Here is a 17,368-nt window from a genome sequence, read left to right on the forward strand (position 1 = left end):
GTCCCCTATTTGAAGAGTTTTCCTGTCCGATTCTGGTTTAAAGATAAAGAGCCATAAGGGCTGTTGCTCCACAGTTAATACCTGAACAGCAGCCTGAACAGGTAGGCACACAGGTCACCTGGTCAGTTTTCCACACTAGGGTGGGATGGACTGTATTTCTGCTTCAGTTATAATGATGATTTCTAAATTTTCATGTAGACATATAACTGATCACATGCAAAATGCTGTCCTCTTTTGTCCTCTCTTTTTAGGGATACATTTTGGGGGGCAAGTTGTAAGCGGGCCACCCTAGTGGGCAGGTGGCCCGGGAATCTGGGATGGGAGAAGCGAATAGCCCTGCTTGGAAGGCCAGATTTTTAGAAACTAGCCTGTTCCAGTTATCTCAACCTGCCCTTCACAACCACATCGCCCTTGATTTCATATTGCAGGTTCCTCCAACCCAGGGTGCAATGGGGCAGCTGCAAATCTTGGTAGGCCGACCTCATCTTGTGAGGTGAGAGGAGGAAGTCCCACATGTACACGTCGGTCAGTTCTCCTGAGAAAGAGTTGTAGGAGTCGTAGGAACCACCATAATGGTCTTGCTTTTGTCCTAGCAAGATAAATGCCTCGGCACTGACCACGTACCCCCTTTTCAGCCCTTTCCTAGGCCACGGCTTCCCGTTCATCCAGAATTCAGCAATGCCGGTGGCCGACTCCCACCCAAAACAGACGTGTTCCCAGTCAAGCAGATTCTCTGGGACTCTGAAGGAGAGGTATTCTCCGCCTATGTAGACACGGTATTCTCCCGATCTGGGCTTGAAGATGAGGACCTCATTGTCCTGGGTTGGTGTGGCATAGGAGAACAGTCCATAGGGCCGGGTCAGGTCTGTGTAGGATCTCAGGCATACTGTGAAGTTCTGCAGGGGTTCCTTGGGCAGGGGTCTGAGGATGACATAGGCCTCACTGGGCTCACTGAGGAACACGAAGACCTTTCTAGATAGGTCTGTGAGGAGACAAGGAGGGAGAGGAAGGGAGGGAGAAAGGAAGAAAGTTGCCACCAGGGATGGGAAAATCTGTCAGATTAGTTTTCTTTTGCATTTTGTTTTTTTAATGTCAAGTTCTTTCAGTCCTGAATATGAACTCTGGGAATGCTGGTACACCCTTCTCAAAAACGAACTGAAACAAAATTCTTACCCATCTGCCTCAGATCAGTTCAAGAGGTACAGCTGTTCCCTGCATGGAGAGGATGCGATGTAGCTGCCTGCCACAGAGCTGTTAAAGAGGAAGCACCCATCGGAAAAAAGGCGACCCAAATTCAGCACCAATCTGGCTGGAAACCCAGGGATCCAAAACCCAGACTTTGAAGAGCTAATAACTCAAAGCCCTGGACCTGGATGGACAAATCTCTCTGTTTCGGTTTCTCCCCCATTCAAATGTTGTTAATCTCAAGTTTGTTTTGTCCCGACTATGGAAAGCTTTGAGAACGCTGGTAAATCTTGGGCTTCTGCCCCAGCCACTTCTCTAGAATGCAGATCCTGATAGGTCCCAACTGAGGTAATTATTTATTATTAATTATCGTATGGCACATCGACATCGCATTACAAGGAAAACATAGAGCATAATAAATATGAAATGTAAAATATAAAATATAGACAGGAATATTACAAACGTATGTCTAGGTTACAGATATAGTTTTTCGCTTCTGTTGTCTCAGCCAGGAAATCGGCAAAGTCTCCACTGTAGGCTCGGTTTCGACACTCTGTCGCTATACGTTGGATAGTTTGTTTTTCAGCCCCACAATCACAATTTGGTGATGTTGTTTTGCCCCATTTATAAAGGGCATCAACTGAGGTAATGAGGACCTCGGTGGGAAAATGCAGTGCCCCACTCCCCAGATTTAGTTCATCTCTCCCCGCCACACACACACACACACACGCACACACAGTCATGGATATTTGCAGAATAGTACGGCGAGGAGTCAGGTGTGAACTTTTCACAGTTCCATATACTGTTAAGCACATGCATTTTTATTTAGCTGAGTCCTTGGCAGTCATTATGAAGTTAGAATTGGTTCACGCAGCTGGGTAGCGAAGGTCAGCTTTTTGCTACTAAGTACTAACAGAAAATTAGACAGTGCACAGGGGCAGTGATGGTCTGTACGTTCTCAGCTGATAAACACATGCCTTTTTTAGGTTATGAGAAAGTCTCTTTCCTGCCAAGAGAAAGGCTTCGGTAAAGAGCAGGGCAGCGCGTGTGCATTTTCTGACAGTTTTCTAACTTGGTGAGACGTAAAATCCAGAGCAAGCCGTCCTGTTCTCATTTGAGAGGGGGAAAGTGCACCCTCTGCTCAGATAACCGGCCCTGGGATGGCCTCTGTCACTTCCTCGGGAACCAGGGTGACTGAACCAAGAGTTAAGGGATGTGTAAGCCTCCTTTTGCTTTCTCTGCCTCCATTTTCCACCAATGAACCCTACCATTCTTTCACACAAATGGACTTGAGTCGTACCGATATCCTCAAATCTGGTTGGTGAGGGCCCTGAGTGAATCAGGCCCCCGTGTAAGACACACACCTCTGCATCACCAATGCACAAGGAGGGAGCAGTCAATCAAACACTGTGATAAAACGAACTTGCCGTGATCATGACCACGACTGCATTGTGACTATTTGGCCCTGTTCACACGTAACGTGAAGCCACGATGCTTAGAGGATTTCTGCTAACCAAGGCGGCTTCCTGTGTTGCGGGGTGGGGGAGAAACCGTGTTTCCCACGGTTACACCACGTTTTCCATGCTTACTAAACCACCCCCCTGCAAAAGGGTTGAGGTGCCCTGGGGTGGCTTGCCGTGACATCTGGCGGGCTCCCCAGTGGTTAAAATGGGCTCCGGTCTGGAGGACTTCCAGGCTGCTGGCTAGAACATCCACCACTGGGGGTAATGCTCTAGCCGCCCGTCGCAGAACTTCTTTATGGTTGTGCGGCCATTTCGGACGTCGGAGTGGCCTCCGGGAGCCCATTCGTGCCATGGAGGATGACAGGATCTTCAGTAACCATGCTGGGAAGATGGCCAGGTAACTACAGAGGGGGTGGTTAGCGGAACCATAAAGCACGACATGGTTCCCGGATGTGTGATGGGCCCACATGGTGTGGTTTTGCTACCCCCCCGCCCCGTAGTGAACAAAACACATCGGCACATCAGTAAATCTTCCCTCACACTCTCTCACACGCTCACAAATGAACTGAAAGGAATGAAAACGGTGGCAAGCTATGCACACGCAGCACCCTATACAAAATTTGGAAACAAACAAGCAGTAGGGGACTCCTTCTAGCCCCATCCTAGAATAGGATAGGTTGTTTTGAGGTCTCTTCCCCCTGCCCTCCCATCCCAGAGGGGTTTCGCCCAGATTGTTTTGTTCTCCTGGGGAACATGAGGTTCACTCACGTCAACTGATATCGGCCTTTTGTGTGTGGTGCCATCTTGGCTACATAATGGTCAGCACGGATCCCCAGACTTCAGAAATAGAAGGGACAATAGCTATATGGAGCCCCAGGGGCATGCTGCCTCTGAACCCCAGTTACTGGGGGACAACAGTGGGACAGGGCAGTTGCCTTCTTGTTGCCTGCTTGTGGACTTCCCATTTGTGCATTGGTTGGCCACTGTGGGAAACAGACTGCTGGATTAGATGGACCTCTGGTCCGATCCAGTAGGGCTCTTTTTAGGTTCTTATGCATTGGTTCCACTTTTGGAAAGACCACCTGGTATTTGGAAGTCCAAATTCAGAAGACAAACCCAGGTGAGGACAATTTTAGAAGGATCCTGTACCTGTGACTGAGTTTCACCTGGGAGGTCAGATGTGTTCACTGCCACCATCACAGAGGGCAGGACTAAATCTAATGGGCTTACATTACAGGAGGGTAGATTTTGGTTGAACACCAGAAGAAACATCTTGATGGTAATGGCAGTTCAACAATGGAACCAATTACCTAGAGCAGCGGTGGGCAGAAGGCTGAGGTGGATCTATTGGTATATCTCTGGTTGGTCTGTAGTAGATTGACAAGGATTTCTGACTCCCAATTATTTAACAGTAGCAGCAACAACATAAATCTCCATTCCCACCCACCCTTTAAATTATACTGCTATAATGAAGGAAGTTTGTGGGTAAGCAGGAGAGGGTTTTTGTGTGAAAGGGCTGTCAGTTCCGTTTCGTTCTGGTACTCCAAACAAATTTCTGGGCCCAGAATTCTTTATTTCTAAGCATATGTCTTTTGCACCAAGCCGTGGTTGGTGGAACTTGAGATTCTAGTAAAAAAAAAAAGGAGATCCCTCAAGCCTGAATTCTGCCCACCCCCTGGCCTCTTAATGCTATGATTCTATGATTTCTATTACCTGCTCCAACTATTCCTAACTGAGAAGGATAACAACTCAGATCAACAAATTTCCTGGCTTTCTAATAACCAGAGTTTGATATCTTCACAGAAGTGCTGGGGTTCAAACCTGCTGTGGTTTGAGCCACATCAGCCTTAACCCCAGATCTATGTCTGTGTGTGTGTGTGTGTGTGTGTGTGGAGAGAGCACTGCTTCTCAATAGTGAAATACATGTACTCTGTGCATGCTCCGAGATACTCACTCTTTCCTCTTATTTCAAATATTATTATTTCAAAGATATGTATGTGAGTGTGTATTATCATATGTATGTGAGTGTGTATTATTTCAAATATTATTATTTCAAAGATATGTATGTGAGTGTGTGTGTGTGTGTGTGTAGAGAGCACTGCTTCTCAGTAGTGAAATACATGTACTCTGTGCATGCTCCGAGATACTCACTCTTTCCTCTTATTTCAAATATTATTATTTCAAAGATATGTATGTGAGTGTGTATTATCATATGTATGTGAGTGTGTATTATTTCAAATATTATTATTTCAAAGATATGTATGTGAGTGTGTGTGTGTGTGTGTGTAGAGAGCACTGCTTCTCAATAGTGAAATACATGTACTCTGTGCATGCTCCGAGATACTCACTCTTTCCTCTTATTTCAAATATTATTATTTCAAAGATATGTATGTGAGTGTGTATTATCATATGTATGTGAGTGTGTATTATTTCAAAGATTATTATTTCAAAGATATGTATGTGAGTGTGTGTGTGTGTGTGTGTGTGTGGAGAGCACTGCTTCTCAGTCGTGAAATACATGTACTCTGTGCATGCTCCAAGATACTCTTTCCTCTTATTTCAAAGATTCCCAGGCATTGATGAAAACAGTTTCTGGGGCTGAGTGCCCCAGCTCAAGTTAAGATTTTTAAAACCATCTCTCATCCCCTGACCTTTTCTAGATAGGACGACTTTATTACTAACCTTCCTGGACAAAGGTCTCCAAAACACTGGCAAAAATAAGGAGATAAATCCATATTGACTCCATCTTCAAGGCTTGTTATCAAAAGGCAGATGAAAAAAGTACAAGATTATAGCAGGAGATACAGCAGCCTCTGCAAAAAGCCCAGTTCTGAAATCACCGGAGCAAACAAACACTGACTCCTGGGCTCCAGCTAAATTTATCCCTGCAGTGAGACAGGCGGAAAAAACAGCCCTCCAAGGCCTGTGTCTGCAATTGAGCTATCCCGTCTCCATTTCCAGAAACCATAGGGGGAGGGTGCCTTGCTCCTTAACTCCTTCCTCTACTGGTTGGATTCAGAAATGAGTGTTGCACTCATGTCAGAACTGAGCCATTGCTCCCTATAGTTCCCGTGCTCGGGGGTGAGTGCCGTTGCATATGTCACCAAAACAGCACCATCCGCACACAGGAGGGAAAGGTCAGCAGGCAGGCACAGGGGGCTTTGCGGAAGTGCCAAAAACCTGGAGCAGGCACCGAACGCCCATTGGAGTTCCTTCCACAACCCCCATTTTGGAGCCACAAAAGTGGCTAACCACACTCCAGGGCCGAGGGCAACTGCCTCCATTCTGGGCTCACAGAGGGCTAACTGGACTCCGGATCTGAGAGCACCGGCCAGAGCCGGCCCAAGACAAATTGCTGCCTGAGGAGAATGACAAGATGGTGCCCCCCTCCCCATTCCATGTACAGACAGTGGTTAGACTGGAGGTTGAACCTTTCATCTAGGATAGTGTCCTCCATTGTACCTGAGGCAGCAGGGTGGTTGAGTCTGGCCAAGATAGGGTGGCCACTCATCAGCTGCTAAAAAAGAGGACATGCATCACCCCCCCACCAAAGAGGACAAAAAAGGATGCTGATTGGCATACAATTTGCATATGCTAATTTCTATGTATAGAGGCAAATTGAGAAATAATTATTATAATTGAAAGAGAGCCGACGTCCTATGGAAGACTGACCAGGCCTTCAAGGCCCTTTTGCTCATCCTTCTGGTGGTTCTTTCTCTTTAAATGGGGCTTTGAACAGGGCAGTCCTTCAAGCAGAGGATGCCTTGAGATCAGGGATGCGTGAATCAGCAAAGCGTGAGCTCCCCCAAGTTCTCTGAACTCGTCCGCATCAGATTGTGAGCGTTTTGTCTTTTCGCGTGAAAATCCGTGCGTATTTTCCCAAATGCATGCATCAGTTGTGCGCATCTTTGAAATGGACGCATTCTTCTCCCATTGATGAAAGCGCATTCGTGTGCATGTTTCCAAAGTAGGCCTGCTTTCATACAAATGGCCCTCCTCTCTTTTTCTGTGGCGGGGCTGTAGCTCAGTGGGGGGAGTCCCTGCTTTGCCGGCAGAAGGTCCCAGGTTCGATCCCCAGCTTCTCCAGATACAGCTAGGAAAGAATCTTGCCTGAAACCCTAGAAAGCCACTGCCAGCCAGTGCTGACAAGACTGGACTAGTAGATAAACCAATGGGGTGACTCATATAAGGGACTTTTTTTTGTTCCTATGATAGCAAATATTTCCCATCTTGTTGCTACACATAAACGCACACTTGTTTCTTGTTTTTGTTTTGTTTTTTGCAGATCTGTGTCCTCTTTTTCCCCAGAGTCTTGTGCGCTCTCTCTCTCTCTCTCTCTCTGCAATGTCTAAGTGGCTACCCTATCCAAAACATTTGCACACGAATGCAAAATGCACCCTAATACGCCTTAATGAATGGGAGAAAAACGCATCCATTGCAAAGGTGTACCCAACACACACAGATTTTCATGTGGAAAGACAAAGCTAAAAACAGGAATCAAAGCTTGCCGACTGATATGGACTCTACTCGGAGCGGGCTTCGAGATAGAATTTGGGGAACTCAGAGTTTGCATTTTGCTGATTTGCACATCCCTAGAAAGGAGGGGTCAGTCAAGGGAGTGTTGCTGCGATAATAAGGGTGTTGTACACGAGACTACCCTTATTAAATATTATTTTCACCTTCGAGATATCAGAGAGTATGCTTTCCACTCTGGCTCCTTTTCTTTTATCGATAATAACCTCCCTTTTTCACTTCCGTGCTTATTCCCTTCCCCCCCCCCCGATGTGTGTGCATCTTCCAGATGAGGACTCAAATGCCAGCCCCTAATCGGAATAAACGAGGGCTGTTTAGAGCCCTCCGGCGCTTGATTTAAGTTGCTGTATTTCCCTGCTAATAATACTACCAAGAGCTCCTCCAACGTTATTAACTTTCCTGTCTAATTTGGAAGCACAGAGAGCGTATGGCTCCCATTTCCTGCCAATGCCTCCTCTGGGAGCTTTAATCGCCTTTGTGACAGTAGGGGATGGATTGGAGCATCGTAACGACTACCCTTGGCTTGGAGCTTGCCGGTAGAATATGCTTGCGCGGGGAGGTTTGTGACACGGGGGAGTATAACGCGCTCAGGTCGCGCTTGCCTTCCCGAACGGCTTCTGAAGCTTGTTAGAGAATGGCGACGCTTGCATCATGGCCAGGCCCTCTCTGGCATATGCAGCGTACGCACAAGCAAAGCACCAAACTCTTGCAATATCGTATCAGGGAGTCTAATCACCATCTAGCGGAGGGTATGTTAATAACCATTAAAAAAAACCCCAGAATTGCTGCACCGTGGAGATTGGAGAAGGCTAGTTCAGTGGGGCTCAGTATTTATTAATACATTCATTAATAATCATTATTTTATTATATATTTCTATATAGAGGACTTTTTTCTTTTCTTTTTTTAGCCAAGATGGAGCATCCGGACACGTGGAATCACCATTTATTTATTTGTTTGTTTATTTATTTCATTTCTATACCGCCCAATAGCCATCACCTTCTTTCCCTCCATTTCCAGGGTTTATGCTGTTGCTTATGGAGCCAAAAGGGCACCGCCCATGCATGAGAGGGGAGTATCAGCAGGCGTGGAACCCCAAGGTGTGCAAAAGTACCCCCCCAAATCTTTAGGGGGAAAAACCCTGGGGGGCTCCTCCCCCGCAAAAAAACCAAACAAAACCATGCTTAGCGGGCAGGGGACACTGAGTTGACAGTTAACGGGATGGACTGAAAACCATGGTGGGGGAATGAAATGGAGTGGCTGGAATCCTGAACGGGGATCTTCACTCCACACTGGAACATCTGGGCCAAGGTCCCAATTATTGCTGTTGTTGATGATGACAATAATGATGATACTGATGATGGATAACTCCTCCTCCTCCTCCTCAGTATTATTATTATTATTATTATTATTATTATTATTATTCCATTGGAGAGAGCAATCCTATGGTCCCTGGGCAAGCATTCACAGGCTCAGGAAACTCCTCCAAGGTCAGAAACGGCACTCCGACCTCGGAAGGGGGAGTTGGCGATCCGACCCCTCTCCCCTGGCCTCTCACAGCTGGTGCAGAAATAACCATGCCGTCTGCTCCTCCGAGCTTGGGAGAGCGTTTGGTGGGGCGTTCTGGGGGTCAGGGACAGCCCGGGGAGGCCAGCCCCCTTCCTCCCCCCTCTGAAGCATCGGAGCTAGGCAGGCTGGAAAGCCCCTCTAGCAAAAATGCAGGCGATCATAGGACAGTGAGGTGAAGACTGGCTCCGCTACTCTTTCCATCCCGCTGGCTTCAGAGCAGCAGGGCACGGGAAGCTTGGAAGTTTGCACGTCCGGGGGGGTTCCAAGTGTCAAGGGTGCAGTCCATAGGGTTGGGCTCTTACACGTTCTCCTGGTTAAACTGGAATCGAAGATGAGTAGAATGTAGGGCAGAGCAAACCAGAGGAATAATACAGGAACGGAACACTGGCCTAAAACACAATTTCTCAGGAAACCATTTCCTTTGAGAGCATTTCTGATATATTTCCTTCCCCACTCCCTTAGGAAAAGAAGGCCGTTTTGCAGAATTTTATCTAATATTCTACAACACTTTTGTTGCTGCTGTGGCTGCCTTGCCCTCCCAATCCCCCAGTCCCTGGAATGACCCTAAGTTAGAGATGGCTGAACTCACCCCTGTCCACACTGCGCACGACTCACTGAACCCTTGCCGGCCACCTGACCCTGTTCATTGTGCGCGGCGAGCCGCGGGGTGGACCATGGGTGCCTGGTGAGCATTATGCAGCCACCCAACCCCTTGCCGAGCTGCCCTTTTGCATAATGGTCCATGCAGGCCCGGAATCTTGCGTAAATGGCATTTGTATAAATGGGGATTTATGAAAAAAGCCAAGCTGGGTCTGGTGCTGGTCTTCAGACTGGAGTCCAGGGGACTGGGGGAGGGGGTGGTCTGCCAGGCTTCACCCCCTTCCTGGACTCCCGCAACATCCCTACCCTCGGTCAAGGGCATTGTGGATAAATCAGTGGTGAGCAGGCTGCCAACACAATTGCTCCAGTTGCCCCTTACAGGGGCAGCAAAATCGAAGAAAAACCTTATTGGGAGAGGGGAGAAGGGACTTGTGTTATGGCTAGGGATGTTTGGATCTTGCAAAATCCGCTCAGTCTGCTTTCTGAAGACTGCCAGGTGCCTTTCGTCCCATCATCCGCTTGTTAGTGGAACTGGATAATTTCCCGAATTTGCGCATGTCCCCCCTAATGCATGAATCCCTCCCACAAATGCGCATTTTTGCGTGCATTTCTGGCCATTTTTTTTATTTTGTGTATTTTTCTACAATTAAAATTGCATAAAATTCTGGAAGGGGGGGGCGGGGGAGCCAGTCCGCACGTCCACAGAATCTGTGTGAATTGGGAAAAGCCAGTCTGCTGAGGGATCCACTGGTCAATTTCATAGAAATCCGAACTCATTTGATTCCATTACAGATTTCCCTAGTGACCTCCTTAGCTATAGCCCCTGCTACCAGGGAGCCCCACCCTGAGAAACTGTTGGAGGATTTCTCCTCCCTCTGGAAAAATACCAAGAAATTATTATTAGCGTTATTAATTAATTTATTATTATTATTATTCATTTCTTATTCTCCTTCATTTCTTATTTCTTCTTTCTTTCTTCTTCTTTTCCTCCTCCTCCTCCTCTCTTCTTCTTCTCCTTCTCCTTCTCCTTCATTTTTCTATACTGCTCCATAGCCAAAATGTCCCCCCCCCCGATTTCTCTGCCCAGAAAGGGTGGAGATTTCGAGAATCCACTTGCGCACAGCGCCATTCCACATGTCACAAAATGGGTGGTGGTGGCAGCGGGGGGACCAATGAGGTAGACGGAGAAATGACTAAATCACACCCTACAATTGTGGCTGGCTTTGACAGTTTTGTCCTCACCTGCCTCCCACATAGAGGGATTTCTTTTTTTCTTCGCTTTGCTGCTGGATCCCTTTCTTTCTTTCTCTTCTTGCAAGCACATCTCACAACCATTTGCTATTTCACGGCTGGCAGGGCAGCTGACAACTAGTTATTAAAAGAGGAAGTGTGTCACCCGCCGGTTTGGGCCCCTCATTCCCTACACTTTTCAGTTAACTGTCATTAAACGTAGCTTCAGTCCCGTGGACGGGGAAGCGACACGCGTTGTATATTGATCATAATCCTCCGCCGGCTGAGCCAGGGACATGACATTTATCTCGGCTTGTCAGGAAAATGCGGGGGGGGGGGAGAGAATGAACCTCCCCCCTGACACACGCAGACCTTTCACTTCAGTTGGAGAGATAAACGGGCGCATTGCGATCAATTGCCAATGTTACCCTTCATTGCCTGGTTTGTTCGTTTGTTTGTTTTTAAACTAAAACTCCTAAGGTTATTTATAAGGATGGCCTCCTTGAATGCAACTGGAGCCTCTTCCGATCATAAGGGCATCAGAAGTGCCCTGCTGGATGAGACCACGGTCCATCTAATCCAGCATTCTGTTCACACAGCGGCCAACCAGCTGCCCATAGGAAACCCACAAGCAGGACAGGAGTGCAACAGAACCCTCCTGCCCATGTTCCCCTGCAACTGGTGTATGTAGACATGCCGGCTCTGATCCTGGAGGCGGCACATCACATATCCATGAGGACTAGTAGCCTTTGATAACCTTCTCCTCGAGGAATTTGCCCAACCCCAAAGCCTTCTAAATTGGCTTCTAACAACTCCCTGACACCCAGAGCGATGCCACACTTTGACCTGTTAATTTTTCTTCAAACAGTTTACCCCAGAAGCAAGCTCAGTCATACAGATGTTCACTTCCCTTCAGTTTAATTATTTATTTAGTTACATTTTATGCTGCTTTTTCCTCCAAGGAGCCCAAGGAGGAGGTTCATATGTGAACCTCCTCTTCCCCCTCCTCCAGTTTATAATCACAACAACCCTGTGAGGTAGGTTAGGCTGAGAGTCAAGGACTGGATCAAAGTCACTCAGAGAGCTCCATGGCCAAGAGGGGACTAGAACCCGGATCTCTGGAGTCCCAGTCCAACTTGCTAACCACTGCACCACACTGGCTGTCATGGGGAATAAATCAATGTCCTCCACTCCCTTTGGCTTTGTCTCCTGGCTGAGAACTAATGAAGTTGGGGACTTGGCTTTAGGTAAGGTACTGGCCATTGATGAATCTCCAAAAAAGAAGGCAAAAGAGGGCAGTGATTTGCATAAACTTTGCATATGCTAATTTATATGTATAGATGCCAATTAAGGAATCATTATTATTTAAAGGGAAATGCAGTTGATTTCGACATAGTGGGGAAGACCAGGTAGAGTCTAGCCTCAGTCCTACCCAGAGTAGACTGATTCAGATGAATAGGCCAAGTTAGCCATGACTAAGTCCCATTCATTTCAGTGGGTCTACTCTAAGTAGCACTAACATTGGATGCTACCCACTGTGACCAGGTCACCTGTCTGCCTACCTCTACAGTCTCCTGTTCAGGTGCTACCTGTATAGGGTCAACAGTTCTTCGCGTTCTTTATCTTTAAACCGGAAATTGGGCAGAACAGCCCTTCAAATGGAGGGTGCCTTCAAAATAGCGCACCGTCCTGTGGTAGCCCTTAAAACAGAGGACTGCTCTCTGTAAACGAGGTCACATGGCCACCCCAGCTCCGGGTTTGAGGGGGTCCTTGGCAAAGGGCCCTCTGCGGGCCTCCCCCAGGGCATTGTGGGAAATGTAAAATGGCAACTCAGGACGGGGCCTTAAGGCAGGCATCAGTGCTTTTGGGCGCCAGATGATGATGTCAGACCTGCGAGAATTATTCTACTGGATTGGTGCCCCCTTCAACGTGGAGTTGTGTGTAGCTCCCCCAACTGGAGAGCCACTGAACAGCTTCTCTGTGAAGCACGTCCAGTCCTCCGGGACAGGAAGGACTGAACATTGGGTCAACCCCCCCCCCAAACCCACACCCCCCACTGTGAAAAAGCAGTGATTTTGCACACGCTCTTTTCCTGCCACTGTGGCAATTTTGGCAGGGGCCGCCGTTGGGGAAGGGCCCCCTCAAAAATGGCCAGGGGAATTGCATATGGTGAAAGGATGTTGCTCATCCATGTTTTACAGCAGGGGTGCAGAGCTTGTGGGACTTATCCAGCCTGCAGAGACTGTGCATCCCGCCCATGGAAGTTTGGAATCCGTTCCCATTCGAACGACAAGAAACAGAGATCACAAGCGTGAACAGGAGTCCGCTTCTCCAGCGGAAGCATGGAAGAAAATCTTAGTGGTGTGCAACAGTTGCTCCTTCTGTGCACAGATGTCTGGTTGAGCCTGTTGCTTTGAGTGGTTCGCTCTGCTTCTTCGTTCCTGGATCAATTACCCGTTTGAGACCCAACAACTTGAGAGGCTAGTAAGAAGCCTCTGGTGAGATCTCAAGGTTAGCCAGAGTAGCTGAGATGGAGTTCTCTATGCTGGCTCCCTGCCAAACAGTCTCAAAGTCCTTGGAAAAGAGATTCAGAATAGGAGTGGGGTTAACATGGGCATAATAGTATATATGAATTCCAGGGTGAAGAACTCGAGACAGGGTGATCCGGAAAGATCCTGTGTTCCAGACTGGTATCGGACTCCCATCCAGTGCCACATTTTGATGGGATCCCCTGGCAACTGTACGGACGTCAGGTTATAATCTTGCTCCATAGTGTTTGCTTTCTTCTGCTTTGTTAATTTGCTCCTGGCTTAGTGGTTAAGACGCTGAACTGCAGACTGGAAGGTCGGCAGGTCAGCAGTTCGAGACCCGAGTGCTGCGTGACGGAGTGAGCTCCCGTCTTCAGTCCCAGCTCCTGCCAACCTAGCAGTTTGAAAGCAAGAAATTGCAAGTAGATAAATAGGTACCACCTCGGCGGGAAAGGTGACAGCGTTCCGTGCACCTCGGTGTTCAGTCATGCCGGCCACATGACCACGGAAGCGTCTTCGGACAGCGCTGGCTCTTCGGCTTAGAAACGGGGATGAGCACCGCACCCTAGAGTTGGACACGACTGGTTGGGGACACCTTTTTATTATAGTCTTTAGCCTTTACCCATTAGTGTGTTGATTGTGTTCTGAATCGTAAAAAGAGCCGTTGCACCTTGGCAACACGGCATCAAGGTAGAACTCAGATAGAGTTGGTGAGTTCAAGCATCACTTATTCTTCCATCCTTACTCCACAGCCCTATCGCCTCACAGTGGCCAGGGATAGAACTGTGGCTGTCCCACCCCTCCAGTCATCCTTGTTTCTCCCCACTGAATCCAATGGAGGGAAGATACCTATGCCAACTTCATGCTGGCATAGGTGAGGGGCTTATTGGGAGAAATAGGGAGCTTTGCATCTCCTGCACCTGCAGAGCTTTCCATGGGCATACTGGGGGTCTCTGGGGCAAATCTGATGTTCTGCCAGTGGAACTCCTCTCTGCTCATGAAGGGACACTTCTTCCCGATCCTAACACCCTGTTGTTGTCTGAGGGGGTTAGGATTGCTGTGTTAGTTATATTTTAAAAGTTATTGTTCTCTTGTTGAGTGCTCTTCAACATTTTTCTTAATGACTTGGTTGAGGAGGTGCAGGGAAGGCTTATCAAATTTGCAGATGAGACAAAATTGGGCGGGATAGCTAATACCTTGGAAGACAGAAACAAAATTCAAAGTGGTCTTGATAGGCTGGAGCACTGGGCTGAAAACAACAGAATGAAATTTAACAGGGATAAATGCCAAGTTCTGCACCTCGGAAAAAGAAACCAAATGCACAGTTACAAGATGAGGGATACATGGCTCAGCAACACTACAAGCGAGAAGGATCTTGGAATTGTTGTCGATCACAAGCTGAATATGAGCCAACAATGTGATGTGGCTGCAAAATAAGCTAATGCTATTTGGGGCTGCATTAATAGAAGCATAGCTTCCAAATCACATAAAGTCCTATTTCCCTCTACTCAGCACTGGTTAGGCCTCATCTGGAGTACTGCGTCCAGTTCTGGGCTGGACTGCACTTTAAGAAGGATGCAGACAAACTGGAGAGGGTTCAGAGGGCAATGAAGATGATCAGGGGACTGGAAACAAAGCCCTATGAAGAGAGACTGAAAGAACTGGGCAGGTTTAGCCTTGAGAAGAGAAGACTGAGGGAAATAGGATAGCGCTCTTCAAGTACTTGAAAGGTTGTCACAGAGAAGAAGGCCAGGATCTCTTCTCCATCATCCCAGAGTGCAGGACATGGAATAATGGACTCAAGTTACAGGAAGCCAGATTCCAGCTGAACATCAGGAAAAACTTCCTGACTGTTAGAGCAACACGACAATGGAATCAATGACCTAGGGAGGTGGTGGGCTCTCCCACACTGGAGGCATTCAAGATGAGGCTGGACAGCCACCTGTCAGGGATGCTTTGACATGGGTTCCTGCACTGAGCAGGGGGTTGGACTCGCTGGTCTTATAGGCCCCTTCCAACCCAATGGTTCTATGATTCTATGATTCAGTGATTCTATGATTCAGTGATTCTATGATTCTCTCCCCCCCTCCTATAAGTTGTAGTGCCGACTCAGGATTATGTATAACTAGGGATGAACAGATCTTGTAACATCCATTCCATCTGCATTTTGTGGATTGTGTCAGGTGCCTTTCATTCCATCATCCTCTCATTGATGGAATCAGATCCCCCCCTGCATTTCCTGAATTTGTGCAAATTCGCACTTGCGCAAATTTGCACTTGCAAAAATGCCCCAATCCCGCCCAAAATGTGCAGATCACCCCCAAATGTACATTTTCATGCTTTAGCCTCTGGGGGAAATGCCCACCCAATGGCTGCCATTGGGTGGGTGTTATTGACTGGTGTTTTTTAAAAAAAAATTATGTATTTTCCCATAACTGAATTTGTGTAAAATTCTGGAAAGTTTTTTTTTTTTTTAAAGTCTGCAAGGCTGCAGAATCCATGCGACTCAAGACAAGGCGGTCTGCTGCGGAATCCATGGGTTGGATTCACAGAAATCTGAACTAATTTGATTCCGTTCCAGATTTCTCCGACATCCCTGTATATAACACAGATGAGTTATTCCACAACTGTTAAGAGATCTTGAGAATCCCTTTGGCTTTGTACATTTAAAATGTGTCAATGTGTCCTCCCACCCAGGATTCCTGTAAATTAACATAGACCATGCAAGATAGATGAAGTCAAGTCATTCCCATGTAGGGATCCTGCAGTGCTCATCTCAGGCAGCAGAGGGTGGCATGAATTCAGGAATGCTGCCAGGGAGAAAAAATGCTCTCTGCCCCCAATTTGAATAAGTGCGTTTTAATTTGATGTGTATTTAAGTCCACTGAGCAATGGTTAATACACAGGCACACAGGGGTACGAGATGTTCTAGAGCTACCATTCCGGTTAGAGAGTCTCATTTTAATACAGCGGGATTAATAATCAGGCACATAAAACGTTTTAGTGAGGGCAAATCAATCCTTGGGTTCGGAGGAGAGCAAGGTTGTTGCTGTTGATTTTAAAGGTAATGTGCTGAAAGCACCGATCAAATGTCTTTCTAAGTGTGTTGCTCTGTCAGGGGAGGAACCACGTGAGGGAGAGAGTGCACCACTGCAAAATGCAGAGTCACTGCCACTGGAAAGGGGATGTTGGCTGAAAGGAAGGGATTCCCTGATTCTATATCTATCTGTGTATCTTTTAGTGCTGCACCAAAGTTTGTGTTTGGGGCTGCAAAGTGAAAGAAGGGGTCAACGTGACTCTCCTCTTTTGCACTGTGTGGGGCAGGCTTTCGAGCTTGGAGGGGCAAAGCGAGCTTTTGAGCTTGTGGGTCCATGCCACCTTTTGGGCCTGCAGGGAGATATGCGAATTTGAGAAATTGTCCTGGGCACATACATAAAATAGCTGCCAGTGGGTGGGCCTGGCTAGTCACAAAGGACGAAAAACCTGCCCTGGGGCATTCATGAGAAATCAAGATGGCAGCCGCTCCAAGCTGGCCCTTTGCTCTGAAGCAATTCCAGCCTCCAGGAGGAAAATGTATAGAAATATTTGTGAAATAAACATTTGGAGGAGTAGGATGTCTCAGTGGACACCAAGCTGTCTGGGGGCGCCTTTGTGCCTGCAGGCACCACGCTCCCTGCCCCTAGGGGTGGGTGAACAAGCAGCGTTCAAGATTGCGAGGATTCTTTGCGCATCGCCTTGCTGCCCGTCTCATTCTTGATGCGCATTTGTGATCACTGCTCATTCTGTTCCAAGGGTGTTCAAAGGAACGGCTACCTGCTACCCCATCCTGACACCCCCCCCTTGGGGATGAGTGTATTGCCCCAGCCATGGGCTTCGGCCTCTTAATTTAGAGGTGACAAGATAGTGATAATTCAGACCCAGGTTTATTTACAAGGAGTACTTCATTGAGTAACTTACAGCACTTACAGACAGCTTCTCTGAACCCAGAGCCATGGGTACAATGGGTTTTATACCATACATGTTAGCAGTGAGGCAGCATGACAGCAGCAAGCGCCCCCTAGCGTTCATTCCCAGAATGGATTAACAGCATTTGGTTCTCAGCACAGCCACCTGCAGCTTTAAGACCAACAAACTTCACTTCCCATGCCGGTCTGATAAGGCTCTTTACTCATTAGTGAGGAATGCGCTGAGAAGGCTATTATCGGCCTTTGACTCATCCTCACATGCTCAGAGGCTTACTAGCAAGGGAATTGCACTAATAA

General features: G+C 47.5%; 1 protein-coding gene across 1 annotated transcript; it reads right to left on the minus strand.

The window, feature by feature from the left end:
* Window positions 1–235: 235 nt before the first annotated feature.
* LOC146334361 (serum amyloid P-component-like) lies at window positions 236–5,418 on the minus strand. The gene is made up of 2 exons (XM_084824352.1): window positions 5,331–5,418; window positions 236–982 (listed from the first exon to the last, which is right to left on the minus strand). The coding sequence occupies exons 1-2, from the start codon at window positions 5,392–5,394 to the stop codon at window positions 378–380; spliced, it is 669 nt and encodes a 222-aa protein (XP_084680478.1). The 5' UTR covers window positions 5,395–5,418; the 3' UTR covers window positions 236–377.
* Window positions 5,419–17,368: the final 11,950 nt, after the last annotated feature.

The sequence above is a fragment of the Heloderma suspectum genome, chromosome 17, assembly GCF_057233095.1.
Source record: "Heloderma suspectum isolate Gila_16-S chromosome 17, 16-S_ref, whole genome shotgun sequence".
Classification (NCBI taxonomy): Eukaryota; Metazoa; Chordata; class Lepidosauria; order Squamata; family Helodermatidae; genus Heloderma; species Heloderma suspectum.

Excerpts from the sequence above, each read along its gene's own strand:
- LOC146334361 (XM_084824352.1), bottom strand. The coding sequence starts at position 5,394 with ATGGAGTCAATATGGATTTATCTCCTTATTTTTGCCAGTGTTTTGGAG. Across the intron at positions 983-5,330 it reads GGAGACCTTTGTCCAGGAAG|ACCTATCTAGAAAGGTCTTC; the intron begins GTTAGTAATAAA and ends GTCTCCTCACAG.